Below are 14,282 nucleotides of genomic sequence, written 5' to 3'. Positions count from 1 at the left end.
AGCTTGGGGATCCTTATTAGTTAATGTATTTATATTGTGAGGTGAGGGTAGGGCAGGGCAGAGAAGGAGAAATGTTGGCCATAGGAGTAGTGGGGGCGAGAGAGGGAGAAATGTTGGATTTGATGGTGGAGGGGAGGAAGGAAGAGGTGCTACATTGGGGGGGGGGGGAGAAAGGGGGGGCAGAAATGTTGGACTTGCCAGAGGTAGGGAGAGAATGCTGCATGGAGGAAAGAAGAAGAGAGATGGTGGTCCCAGGGACCAAAGGAGGGAGAGGGAGAGATGTTGGAAATGGGGGTACATGAGAGGGAGGGAGGGAGAGATACTCAGGAGGTGGAGAGGGGAGGAAGAGGAAGATGTTGGATCCAGGAACAGAACAGTGATCAGATTGAGAGATGCCAGACAATGGGAGTGAGGGAAGAGAGCGAGAAATGCAGTACCATGGAGGAGAGTACAGGAGGGAAGAGAGACGGTGCAGGGAGATGTGAAACTACTAGAGTAGGGAGGGGAGAAAGAGGGAGCAGATGCTGGGCTTTGAAGGGTGGGGGGAATGGCTGGGAATTATAGAACCATGTGGGAGAGGCCAGGAGGGGGTAGCATGGAAATGAATGGGGGCTCAGGCCCACTCAAAATTGGCTGTATGGCTATCTCCCCCCTCCCACCAGGTGCAGAATTTTCATTTCTACACAGAAGTGTTCTCCAGATCACTACCACCTTTCCTGTGATTAGAGCAGCCTTCCTTTTGGCTGGATCCTAACTACAGTCTCTGTTGCTAGTACAGTGTGGAGGCAGGCTAGGCTAGGTTGTCACACTCCTTTTTCTAAACAAATGCATTGTGCTGTATTTTAGGGGGGCTCATTTCTCTGGAAACCCTGGTCCAATTTAGGCCAATTTTGATTTCATGTGTCTTTTTAGTGTTCCCTCTACACACACATTTAGTTTCAGCCTATTTTTATGCTACAGAAGTTGTTCCAACTTCTCCTGCAGAAATATATTGGATCTTTTCTATCTCTGGAACTCCCAGTCTAATTTGTCCCACTTTTGAATTTTTCGGTTTTCCCTCATACCAAGTTTCATCCTATATGCTTTAATTGAGTTATTTTGCCCCTGACATTGTTGGTCCCTTTTGTATAATTCCAAGTTCTGTGGGTTGGAATGAATAACATAATCTTAAATTTTGTGGGTAAAGGAGCTACCGAATTCCTTACTTTCAAGTTCCCAACTGAGGTATAGTCTTTTCAACACCTTCTTAGTTAACCCACACAAAACTGTTATAGTAGTCAAACTAGTTATCATAATTTGAACCACTATCATTAAATCTTTGCAGTTAAGGTAGATCTGATATTTCAAAGTCGATTTAAAGTTAATGTTTGGTATTCCGCCCATTTAATTGAAAATAAAGTACTGGAATTCCCAAAGGCCTACCCAAAGAATTTCAGTCAGATTGATATTTCAGAGTCAATTTAGAGTAGTGTTTGGTATTTCTGCCCATTTAATTGAAAAGAAGGTATTGGGATTCCCAAAGGCCTACCCACAGATTTTCAGTCAGTTTAATATTTAACTTAGCTCTGCTAACATTACACCATTGAGATGCTTCAACAAGACACTTAAGAGGGGCATAATCGAAAGGGGCGCCCAAGTTTTCCTGAGGATGTCCTTGCAAGACGTCCTGGCAAAGGGGTGGGGAAACCCGTATTATCGAAACAAGATTGGCGTCCATCTTTCGTTTCGATAATGCAGTCGGGAACGCCCAAATCGCGAAATTTAGGTCATCCTTAGAGATGGTCGTTCTCGATTTTCGGCGATAATGGAAACCAAGGACGCCCATCTCAGAAATGACCAAATCCAAGCCCTTTGGTCGTGGGAGGAGCCAGCATTCATAGTGCACTGGTCCCCCTGACATGCCAAAACACCAACTGGGCAACCTAGGGGGCACTGCAGTGGACTTCAGAAATTGCTCCCAGGTGCATAACTCCCTTACCTTGTGTGCTGAGCCCCCCAACCCCCCCCCCCCAAAACCCACTCCCCACAACTGTACACCACTACCATAGCCCTTATGGGTGAAGGGGGGGCACCTACATGTCGGTACAGTGGATTTCTGGTGGGTTTTGAAGGGCTCACATTTACCACCACAAGTGTAACAGGTATGGAGGGGTGGGCCTGGGTCCACATGCCTGAAGTGCACTGCACCCCTAAAACTGCTCCAGAGACCTGCATACTGCTGTCATGGAGCTGAGTATGATATTTGAGGCAGGCATAGAGGCTGGAAAAAATATTTTAAAAAAAAGTTTTGAGGGTGGGAGGGGGTTAGTGACCACTGGGGGGAGTAAAGGGATGTCATCCCTGATTGCCTCCGGTGGTCATCTGTTGTGGCTTGGTTGTAAGGAAAAAAGGACCAGGTAAAGTCGTCCAAGTGTTCGTCAGGGATGCCCTTCTTTTTTCCATTATCGGTCGAGGACGCCCATGTGTTAGGCATGCCCCAGTCCCATCTTCGCTACACCTCCGACACGCCCCCGTGAACTTTGGTTGTCCCCACGACGGAAAGCAGTTGAGGACGCCCAAAATCGGCTTTCGATTATGCCAATTTGGGCGACACTGTGAGAAGGACGCCCATCTTGCAATTTGTGTGGAAAGATGGGCGCCTTCTCTGTCAAAAATAAGCCTATTAATTTACAGATAATTGTACATACTAATTCTCCGAGGACAAGCAATGGGTGACGTCCACGGCAGCCCCTCTGATCGGAAATCTTCCTAGCAACAGCGTTTGCTAGTCCTCACGCGCGCATGCGCGGCCGTCTTCCCGCCCGAAATCGCTCTTGTTCGCTAGTCTCCTTTTTTCCGCGGCTCGGGACGGCTGTTTTTTTTTTTCGGTCGCTCCGCACCCCTAGGAGATCCCTCGCGATTCGCCGTCTTTTTTCTCTTTTAAATTTTACCTTTATTTCTAGTGTTGGCCCGTAAGTTTTCTTTCGTGGTCGAGTGCGGCTTTTTTCGCCGCCCGTTCGTTTTTTGGTGAGTTTTTGGTGCCTTTTTTCACCATCACGGATTTCGATTTTGCCAGCATGATTTTTCCACCCATGTCATCGAAGCCTTCCAGCGGTTTCAAACCGTGCACCCAGTGAGGCCAGATAATCTCTCTCACTGATAGGCACGCTTCTTGCCTTCAGTGTCTGGGGGCTGGGCACCGTCCTCAGGCCTATAATCTCTGTCTTCTTTTGAAGAGGAGAACTCAGGTGGCGAGATTAGCCCAGTGGAACAGTTTGCTCGGGACTTCATCTGGCGCATCGACATCCTCCAATCCGCGGTCCTCGGCATCGGAGCCTTCGGTACCGCGTTCATCGGTACCGGCATCGACATCGAGGCCTTCGGTATTGAAGTCATCGTCTGGTGCAGCTGCGAGACCGGGAGGATGTCGTTGGAGGGTGCTTCGATGTTTGGAGTGCAGGTGAGGGCTGTCCATTTCCCTGCTGGTGGCGGTGAGCCCATGAGCAGGTCTTCGCCTGTCTCGAGGGCTCCCGCGGTACAGCCCTCCCCGGGATCGACCCTCTCCGGACCCGAGGAAACGTTTGGATTCGACGTCTTCCTCTTCAGTACCGGGGGGTGCCGTGCGTCGTGCTAAGGCAAAGAAGCACCGGCATTGGTCACCCTCCAAGCGTGGTACCAAGACCTCTGGGTCGCCGGTACTGCCGGCACCCAAGCGTCGACATCGGGAGGACCGCTCACCCTCCATTCAGGAGGTGTCGATGCGTTCCCCTGTGGACAGCCCGGTACCGCCTCCATCCCCGGAACAAATTCGCAGCTTGTCGCCGATACCGGCCCCACCGCCTTTCTCCACAGCCTCTCTGAACGAGAGCCTCAGGGCCGTCCTTCCGGGGATCCTGGAGGAGCTGTTTCGCCCTTCTCTGGTACCGGGGGTGCTTGCGCCGCCGGTGCCGTCGAGTGAGGCGACGGCTGGGCCCTCGTCTGCGGTGAGGATGCCCGCCCGTACCAGTGCCGGCCGCCTCCCAGGAGGGCTCTCAGACGACGTCGATGGAGGGAGCTCCATCGTCTCCGCTACGGGAGTCCTCTTCTCGACGCTCCCACCGTGGCCGTGTTTCCACAGAGTCGAGGCGGGCACAGCTTCGGACCGAAGTCCACCAGCTGGTGTCCGACACTGATGAGGAGGCCTTGTGGGAAGCAGAGGAAGGCGTCGGATATTTCTCTGACGAGGAGTCTGACGGTCTTCCTTCTGATCCTACTCCCTCGCCTGAAAGACAGCTTTCTCCTCCGGAGAGTCTCTCTTTCGCGGCCTTTGTCCGGGAAATGTCTACGGCAATTCCCTTCCCTGTGGTCACGGAGGATGAGCTGAGATGCTGGAGCTCTTGGACTATCCTTCGCCACCTAAGGAATCGTCCACAGTACCCATGCATCATGTCTTCAAGAAGACATTGCTGGCGAACTGGGCGAAACCCTTAACTACGCCCCACATCCCCAAGAAGATCAAATCTCAATATCGGATCCATGGGGACCCGGAGTTGATGCGGACTCAGTTGCCCCACAACTCTGGTGTTGTGGATCTGGCTCTCAAGAAGGCCAAGAGTTCTAGAGAGTATGCTTCGGCGCCCCCGGGCAAAGACTCTAGAACCTTGGACTCCTTTGGGCGGAAGGCCTACCATTCTGCAATGCTCATCGCCAAAATCCAGTCCTACCAGCTCTACACGAGCATACCCATGCGGAACAATGTGCGGCAGTTGGCGGACTTGGTGGACAAGCTCCCTTCTGAGCAGGCCAAGCCCTTTCAGCAGGTGGTCAGGCAGCTGAAGGCGTGTAGGAAATTCCTGGCCAAGGGGGTCTTTGACTCTTTTGATGTTGCATCCAGGGCCGCTGCGCAGGGTGTGGTGATGCGCAGGCTCTCATGGCTGCGCGCCTCCAACCTGGAAAATCGAATCCAGCAGCGCATTGCGGATGCCCCTTGCCGGGGGGACAATGTTTTTGGGGACAAGGTCGAACAGGTGGTTGAACAGCTCCATCAGCGGGATACCGCTTTCGACAAGTTCTCCCGCTGGCCGCCTTCAGCATCTACCTCTTTGGGTAGATGTTTTTACGGGGGAAGGAGGACGGTCCCCTATTCTTCTGGCAAGCGTAGGTACAATCCTCCTTCTCGCCAGCCTGCTGCTAAGGCTAAGTCCCAGCGCGCTCGCTCTCGTCAGCAGCGCGCGCCTCAGGCCCCTGGGGCTCCCCAGCAAAAGTCAGGGGCGGGCTTTTGACTGGCTCCTCCAGAGCATAGCTGACGTCCCAGTATCTGTGCCGGACGACCTCCCGGTCGGAGGAAGGTTAAAATTTTTTCACCAAAGGTGGCCTCTTGTAACCTCCGATCAGTGGGTTCTCCAAATAGTCCGGCTAGGATACTCTCTCAATTTGGCCTCCAAACCTCCAAATTGCCCACCGGGAGCTCAGTCCTTCAGCTTCCAGCACAGGCAGGTACTTGCAGAGGAACTCTCTGCCCTTCTCAGCGCCAATGCGGTCGAGCCCGTGCCACCGGGGCAAGAAGGGCTGGGATTCTATTCCAGGTACTTCCTTGTGGAAAAGAAAACAGGGGGGATGCGTCCCATCCTAGACCTAAGGGCCCTGAACAAATATCTGGTCCGAGAAAAGTTCAGGATGCTTTCCCTGGGCACCCTTCTTCCCATGATTCAACAGGACGATTGGCTATGCTCTCTGGACTTAAAGGATGCCTATACGCACATCCCGATTCTGCCAGCTCACAGGCAGTATCTTCGATTTCGTCAGGGAACACGACATTTTCAGTACTGTGTGCTACCCTTTGGGCTCGCCTCTGCGCCCAGAGTGTTCACCAAATGCCTGGCCGTAGTAGCGGCTTCTCTACGCAGGCTGGGAGTGCATGTGTTCTCGTACCTCGACGATTGGCTGGTAAAGAACACCTCCGACGCAGGAGCTCAGCAGTCCATGCAGGTGACTATTCGACTCCTGGAGCTGCTAGGGTTTGTGATAAATTATCCAAAGTCCCATCTTCTTCCAGTTCAGAAACTCGAATTCATAAGAGCTCTACTGGATTCTCAGACGGCCCGCGCCTACCTTCCAGAGACCAGGGCCGACAATCTGCTGGCCCTTGTCTCCTTGGTGCGGGCGTCTCAGCAGATCACAGCTTGGCAGATGTTGAGATTGCTCGGCCACATGGCCTCCATGGTTCACGTGACTCCCGTGGCCCGCCTTTTTATGAGTTCAGCTCAATGGACCCTAGCCTCCCAGTGGTGCCAGGCTGCTGGGGGCTTAGAGGACGTGGTCCGCTTGTCCACGAGGTTTCTCCTCTCCCTCCATTGGTGGACAATTCGATCCAATTTGACCCTGGGACGTCCCTTCCAGATTCCTCAGCCACAAAAAGTGCTGACCACGGACGCGTCACTCCTGGGGTGGGCAGCATGTCGATGGGCTCCACACCCAGGGGAATTGGTCCGTCCAGGAACAAGGTCTACAGATCAACCTCCTGGAGTTGCGAGCGGTCTGGAACGCTCTGAAGGCTTTCAGGGATTGGCTGTCCCATCAAATTATCCAAATTCAGACAGACAACCAGGTTGCGATGTATTACATCAACAAGCAGGGGGGCACCGGATCTCGCCCCCTGTGTCGGGAAGCCGTCAGCATGTGGCATTGGGCACGCCGGTTTGGCATGTGGCTCCAGGCCACGTATCTGGCAGGCGTAAACAACAATCTGGCCGACAGATTGAGCAGGATCATGCAACCGCACGAGTGGTCGCTCAATGCCAGAGTGATTCGTGAGATCTTCCAGGTGTGGGGCTCCCCCTTGGTGGACCTCTTTGCCACTCAGACCAATCACAAGGTCCCTCAGTTCTGTGCCAGGCTGCAGGCCCACGGCAGACTGGCGTTGGATGCTTTTCTTCTGTTTTGGGGGGAAGGCCTCCTGTACGCATATCCTCCCATTCCTCTGATAGGGAGGACTTTGCTGAAACTCAAGCAAGACAGGGGAACCATGATTTTGATTGCTCCTTTTTGGCCTCGTCAGATCTGGTTCCCTCTTCTTCTGGAATTGTCTTCCGAAGAACCGTGGAGATTGGACTGCTTTCCAACCCTCATCACGCAGAACGAGGAGGTGCTTCTCCATCCCAGCCTCCGGTCTCTGGCCCTCACGGCCTGGATGTTGAGAGCGTAGACTTCGCCTCCTTGGGTCTGTCAGAGGGTGTCTCCCGTGTCTTGCTTGCTTCCAGGAAAGATTCTACCAAGAGGAGTTACTTCTTCCTCTGGCGACGGTTTGCTGTGTGGTGTGATGGCAAGGCCCTAGATCCTCGCTCTTGTCATACACAGACCCTGCTTGAATACCTTCTACATTTATCTGAGTCTGGTCTTAAAATCAACTCTGTAAGGGTTCATCTTAGTGCGATTAGTGCATACCATTACCATGTGGAAGGTAAGCCGATCTCTGGACAGCCTTTAGTAGTTCGTTTCATGAGAGGTTTGCTTTAGTCAAAGCCCTCACTCAAACCTCCTACAGTGTCATGGGATCTCAATGTCGTTCTCACCCAGCTGATGAAACCTCCTTTCCTGTCATCTGAGGTACTTGACCTGGAAGGTCATTTTCTTGGTGGCAGTAACTTCAGCTCACAGGGTCAGTGAGCTTTCAAGCCTTGGTGGCTCATGCTCCTTATACCAAATTTCATCATAACAGGGTAGTCCTCCGCACTCACCCTAAGTTCTTGCCGAAGGTGGTGTCAGAGTTCCATCTGAACCAGTCAATTGTCTTGCCAACATTCTTTCCCCGTCCTCATACCCGCCCTGCTGAACGTCAACTGCACACATTGGACTGCAAGCGAGCATTGGCCTTCTATCTGGAGCGGACAAGCCCACACAGACAGTCCGCCCAACTTTTTGTTTCTTTTGATCCCAACAGGAGGGGAGTGGCTGTGGGGAAACGTACCATATCCAATTGGCTAGCAGATTGCATTTCCTTCACTTACGCCCAGGCTGGGCTGACTCTTGAGGGTCATGTCATGGCTCATAGTGTTCGACCCATGGCGGCGTCAGTGGCCCACTTGAAGTCAGCCACTATTGAAGAGATTTGCAAAGCTGCGACGTGGTCATCTGTCCACACATTCACATCTCACTACTGCCTTCAGCAGGATTCCCGACGCGACAGTCGGTTCGAGCAGTCGGTGCTGCAGAATCTGTTTGGGGTTTAGAATACAACTCCACCCCCCTAGGCCCATTTTTATTCTGTTCCAGGCTGCACTCTCAGTTAGTTGGAAAAGTTTAGGTCAATCTCAGTTATGTCCTCGCCGTTGCGAGGCCCAATTGACCATGTTTATTGTTTTGAGTGAGCCTGGGGGCTAGGGATACCCCATTTGTGAGAACAAGCAGCCTGCTTGTCCTCGGAGAAAGCGAATGCTACATACCTGTAGAAGGTATTCTCCGAGGACAGCAGGCTGATTGTTCTCACCTACCCGCCCGCCTCCCCTTTGGAGTTGTGTCTTCCCTTGTCTTGTTTTTGCTTGGTACGGGACTAGCGAACACGAGCTATTTTGGGCGGGAAGATGGCCGCGCATGCGCGCATCGCGGGCGCGCGCAAGGACTAGCAAACGCTGTTGTTAGGAAGATCTCCGATCGGAGGGGCTGCCGTGGACATCACCCATTTGTGAGAACAATCAGCCTGCTGTCCTCAGAGAATACCTTTTACAGGTATGTAGCATTCGCTTTACATATTGAAAATATAATTTCCATGTCATCTGCAATTTTACATAATTTTTTAGTTGTTCTTTTACGTTATGCCATCTGTAACATACAAAATATGCATTTAAAAAATACACTGTGACTCTCTGCCACCAAAATTGCATTTCATATCGTATCCTTTAGTGCACTGAATGTTGTGGTGGCAGTTTTTGTGGCAATGCAGCGATTCTTCTGATGATATGATTTAATCATTTTTTTGAGGCTTGTTATTTTTGTAATTCGTAGTATCTTTTATTAATAGAAGTATTTTGTAGATGTACTTGTCTTAAGTGGAGTAGATTTGATTTGCTTAGTAGCCAATTCCGGCTGCTTTTAAACTGCTGCTGAGGAGACTATCCCTTAGTCCTGAGCTGTCTTAGTATTGGACATATTGGTGTTAAGTATGCCTCTGCTTTGGTCTTGTCCTTAAAACAATTTGATTAGGTGTTTGGGATGGAATTTTAGCAAGGACTATGATAGTTTGTTTATAAAAAGATCCATTTTTCATAGACAATAGTTTGTATAGCGGTTTAACATTTTACAGATTTAGGACTATGCTATAGGGACTTGAAGAGTGTGATTGTAAATTTTAAGATCAAACTAAAACTTGATCATATTTCTGCTTTATAGGATCATGTATAGAGAAATGAAGGACTCTGACAAAGAGAAAGACAAGGAAAAATTAGTAAGTATTGTATTCTGTTTATAGTAATGTTTGTGTTTTCATGGTTGTTAAGCAACAAAGCAATAGCAAAAAGATCGCTTCTGTTTGCAAGATCCAACTTTTTTTTTTTTTTAAATCACACTAACCTAAAATTCTTAAATAGAAAAAAAATGGATGTAAACTGAACTGTTGCATGATCCTAAAATAAATTTGAGTATTAATGCATGTGACATTTTTGAGACTTTACAATCAGGAAAGACCAACATTTGGTTTTTCCTGTTGTAGGGTTGCTGGTCTATAGAGCATGTGGAACAGTACCTTGGCACTGATGAATTACCAAAGAGTGACTTGATAACCTACCTGCAGAAGAATGCAGACTCGGCTTTCCTGCGCCACTGGAAATTAACCGGCACTAATAAAAGTATTAGGAAAAACAGAAATTGTTCCCAGCTCATAGCTGCATACAAGGTATATGTCCGCCTCCAGGTGTTTGTTTCCTTGGGAATGGCTTTGTGCAGCTTTTAAAGGTTCACAAGGAGGGTGGGAAGAAAGGATGAGAAATGAAATGGTTGCATGATACTAAGTAACAAAAATCGCAATGTGCCAATAATATTTCTAGTAGTGTATTGTTTTGTGACCTTATGACACTAACCATGGATAGTTTGATTTCAGTTCTTTGATTTTGTGTTTTGTTTTTAATTTTTAAAAATATTTTAAAGTCTATTTTAAGAGAAGACATACTGAAGATAATTTTTGTTCTCCAATGATTATATGCATTTTTGTTTACACTTAACTATATACTAATAAGTATTTAAAATACAAGAAAAGTAATATTTTCTCTATCAATAAACTACTTTTATTACATAATATAATAAAATATTTGGAAAGTGACAGGCTACAGAATTAATTGAAAGAATGTTTTCTGCAGGATTTCTGCGAGAATGGATCCAAATCTGGGCTGAGCCAGGGTACCCTCTCTACATTTCAAAATTCAGACATTCTTAGTCTGATTCGAGAGCAGCCTCAGGCAAAGGCTGGTACTGGACAGAACTCCTGTGGAGTAGAAGATGTCCTCCAGCTCCTGCGTATTTTGTATATAGTCGCAAGTGACCCTTATTCAACCCGAACTACTCAAGAAGGTAACTGACTGACTTCCTTATGATTGGCAAAGCCAATACTAATTAGGGATAGAGGTTTGAGGTGAATGTTACAAGGGAGCCACTGGGTAAAACATGGATATATATATATTTTTTTTCTTTACAAAAGGTGGATCAAGTGCAGGGGAGGAAGAGTGAAGTACAAGAGAGAGCCACTGTGGACTTTGGGGATGGGGAGGGGCAGGGGAAAGGAGAAAGAGATGCAAAAGGGCTACTAGACCACCACTGATTTTTTTAATCTTTTTTTTTTTTGGATGAGGGACAAGGTGGGAAGGTATTGGGGGGGGGGGGGGGGGTCCACTAGGACCATCATGGATTTGGGGGGAGTGGGCAAGTGGGTTACTTGGGCCACTATGGGTTTTAGGGTGGGGTGGGGGTTGTCAGGGGAGGCAAAAACTACATCATGAGGTTCCCAAGGATAGCATCGCTGCAGCATACCAACACCGCTATGTAAACCCTGAAGCAGATAATTCATTTAATTTCGCCGCTATGGCCTTGTCTTTCCTGAGTGCCCCTTTTACCCTTCGGTCATCTAGCATTCCAACTGATTCTTTTACCTGCTTCTTCTAATATACCTATAAAAAAAAGTTTTTACTATGTATTTTTGCCTCCAACACAAGTCTGTCTCTGCCTGCTTAATCAGCGCTTTGCAATTGACTCTCCACTCCTTAATGCTGTTTCCTTTTATTTTCAGTTGGATCCTTCTTCCATTTTATGAAGGATTTTCTTTTAGCTCTAATAGCTTCCTTCACCTCACTTTTTAACCATGCCGGCTGTCATTTACCCTTCCTTCCTCCCTCCTTTTTTAATACATGAAATATATCTGGTATGGGCTTCCAGAATTGAATTTTTGAATAGCATCCAGTTTTGGTCTTATTTCCTTATTTTTTCACACTACTTTGTTTTCGGTGTGTGGATTTGGTTTGTCCAGCTTTCTGCCACCCACTAACCTCTGTGCAAACTTTTATATCTCTTAAGTGACCTCAAGGTACTACCTGTTCTATTAGCAGCAGGGACAAAGAACATGTGTTTGGCATAAATCCTGTAAGCTTGAAGAGGAAACTTTTTGAAAGCCATTTTACCCAGGTGGTTTGGCTGTTCTGAAAATTATCTATGTTCACTCTGGCTAAAAATGCACACAAGGTTTCATAGTTCCTGTATTTTTAGCAAGATTGAGAGGATGAGAGGAGGTATTTTGGAGGTAGCAGGAGTTGAAAGAATATATCATAGGAAAACAATTGTTTAGATATTCTTTTTGCAAGCAGAAAAAAGCTGCAGCATCCGTAGATAACTTGTACCCCCCCCCCCCCCCCCCAATATTCTGCGCTATTTAACCGGCCAGAACGGCTGCTGACCGGTTAAGTAGCATTTAACTGGCTATCTGCTGATACTCGGTGAGGGATAACTGCCTATCCCCTACTGAGTATTGGCAGTTACGGCTAGCACATAGTTAAAGGCATCATAGCTGCTGTCTGCTTATTTTTAAAGCCAATTTACATGTGAAAATGTGGGATATCTTTGGCTGGTTTAAAGATTACTGGCTAAGTCTGAATATCGACTTAGCTGGTTATCTTTGAAGTGGCTAAAAATAAACCGGATTTTCAATGCCATTCACCAGCCGTCCACCGAGCGTGGGAGTTAGCCAGTCTGATTCCCGTGATCTGTGTATCCGCCCCATAGTATTTACAGAGAAGTTGTTTGGATAGTTCCCTTTTTGAAAATGAGGGATATGGGTACAAAGTACTGAGGGACTTTGTAGCTATTTGGTCAGGCTGCCGCTTACCCCCCATTGATGTCCCCTCCCCTGAAAATTATTGTGCCTAGGGAGGCAAGACATGCTTTTTAGTAATTATTTCCTCCTTTTGCACTTCTCTCTTTCTCTTGTTTTCCTGGATAAATATAAATTCAGATGAAGCTGAAACTTCAGAAAATCCTATGTATGTATATAGTAAAGGTGATGGAACCATGTGATGACATTCGTAGTGATCTGTTTACCTGATTAACTCTGCTCACCCTCTTTTTGACCCTTGTACTTTACACATGCATAAGTTCATGCACAACCTATAAGCATTAATACTCTTAATACTTGCAGAAGGAGACGAGCAGCTTCAGTTTAATGTTCCAGCAGATGAATTCACCAGTAAGAAAATCACTACTAAAATTCTACAGCAAATCGAGGTAATGATGCCGTGCTTTAGTCACGCCATACATATTTTTATGTACCACATGGATTTACCAAGGGGAAATGAGAAGCTGCAAATTCAGTTTAGCTCCATCTGAGGCTCAGGAGACCTCTCAGGGGCTAATGTAGTAAGCTTTGTGCTATCCCTTAGCATGGCACTTCACTTCCAGTTTTTCTGTACCGATCTTAGACCTTATCTGTGCTCTGAAGCTGTATATTGCATAACAGATCATAGCACTTTATCTGCTATTATACAAAAATATTCATGGTGCCCTTAAAGATCTGAGTTGATAACATATACTGTATTCTCTGCATCACTAGCATTAGGCAACTCCTAATAAGCGCTCTTGTTCCAAGAATGTGCACTTCTCCTAACTTGAAGACGATGAAGAGGTTTGTTTGGAAGAGGGATTGTCCAGAGCCCACTAGGGCCCCTAGAGATTTTTTTGGGGGGAGGGGGACGGATTTATTGGCAGGCTGACCCCCTAGAAGTTTATTCTGACATACCACTAGGAGACAGGCATTTCTACTTTTCATGCAGGTTATGAGGATGATGATGCACACTTCTCCAGGACCCTAAATATTTATAGGTCTGTGAGTAGTGTATTGGAAGCTCTCTGAGGGCTCCCCTGTGCTAGTTGCCCTGGTTTGGCATGCCTGGGCTAGGGGTGTCCTGGACCATGTAGCCTCAAAGGGAACTCATATTTTTCCCTTCTTCTGCGTGTGAGCCATTCCCTGTTCAGAATTTGGTTTTGAACATGGATTATCTTGCACACTGACAGGAAATGAGCAAGAAAGAAAAAACAAAACTTCTGCTGAAGCACAAACCAGTGGCATGTTACAGCATTGATATACACTATTTTTCTCTCAGCACACTTTGATGCCCATGGTAATTTGTATGCGATCAGTTCCCTACATTGAGAGCAAAGGGTTTTTTGGTTTTTTGTTTATGGTGTATGTGTTAGAAAACTGCCCTGAAACTCAGTACTAATTTATGGCTTATTATATCAGCCCCTCAGTGACTTAAACAGCACACAGTTTTTTAGGCTATATGAAATAAGTGAAAATTAGATAAACATGACTAAGTATTTGATGTCAGATTTTCTGTCATGCTCATTTAGGAGATAATTAATTCTATAAAGTGCTGTCTAGTTTTAAGGGGTAGGAAGGCACATAAATGGCACTATTGTAGTCATTTATGTACCTTGATGGCCTCTTCTAGAATACTTCTTAGCAGAAGAGTATGCACCATAATTTGTTGGCATGTTCTTTGCTTGCGAATGGTGGAGTTTGAGGGCGTACACAGTGCTCCGAGGACAAGCAGGATAGCATCTCTTCATAACAAGGGCGATGTCACCAACAGAGCCCAGTGTGGGAAATGTTAACTTCTGCGTAGGGCTTTTAGAAGCTTTTGAGTAGGCTCGTTGCACATGTATGCTATCACTTGCCTGCCTCTGTCACATGGGACTAATTCACTCTTCATATTTCTGCAGATCTGGTTGGACACGTGTCAGCTGAGCTTGTTGTCAGATGGTTTTTTTTTTTTGTTTTTTCAAGTTTGTTTCCT

General features: G+C 47.4%; 1 protein-coding gene across 1 annotated transcript in view; it reads left to right on the top strand.

Moving 5' to 3' along the window:
• HECTD1 (HECT domain E3 ubiquitin protein ligase 1) overlaps positions 1-14,282 on the top strand; it is a 324,415-nt gene that overhangs the window by 253,865 nt on the left and 56,268 nt on the right. The window contains 4 exon segments of the mRNA XM_030215386.1: positions 9,343-9,397; positions 9,662-9,844; positions 10,305-10,515; positions 12,626-12,711. Coding sequence (XP_030071246.1) covers positions 9,343-9,397; positions 9,662-9,844; positions 10,305-10,515; positions 12,626-12,711 — 535 coding nt within the window.

This window comes from Microcaecilia unicolor, chromosome 9, assembly GCF_901765095.1.
Source record: "Microcaecilia unicolor chromosome 9, aMicUni1.1, whole genome shotgun sequence".
In the NCBI taxonomy this organism is placed as follows: Eukaryota; Metazoa; Chordata; class Amphibia; order Gymnophiona; family Siphonopidae; genus Microcaecilia; species Microcaecilia unicolor.
Note: the sequence above shows the minus strand (reverse complement) of the source record. Positions and strands in the feature narration are given on the sequence as shown.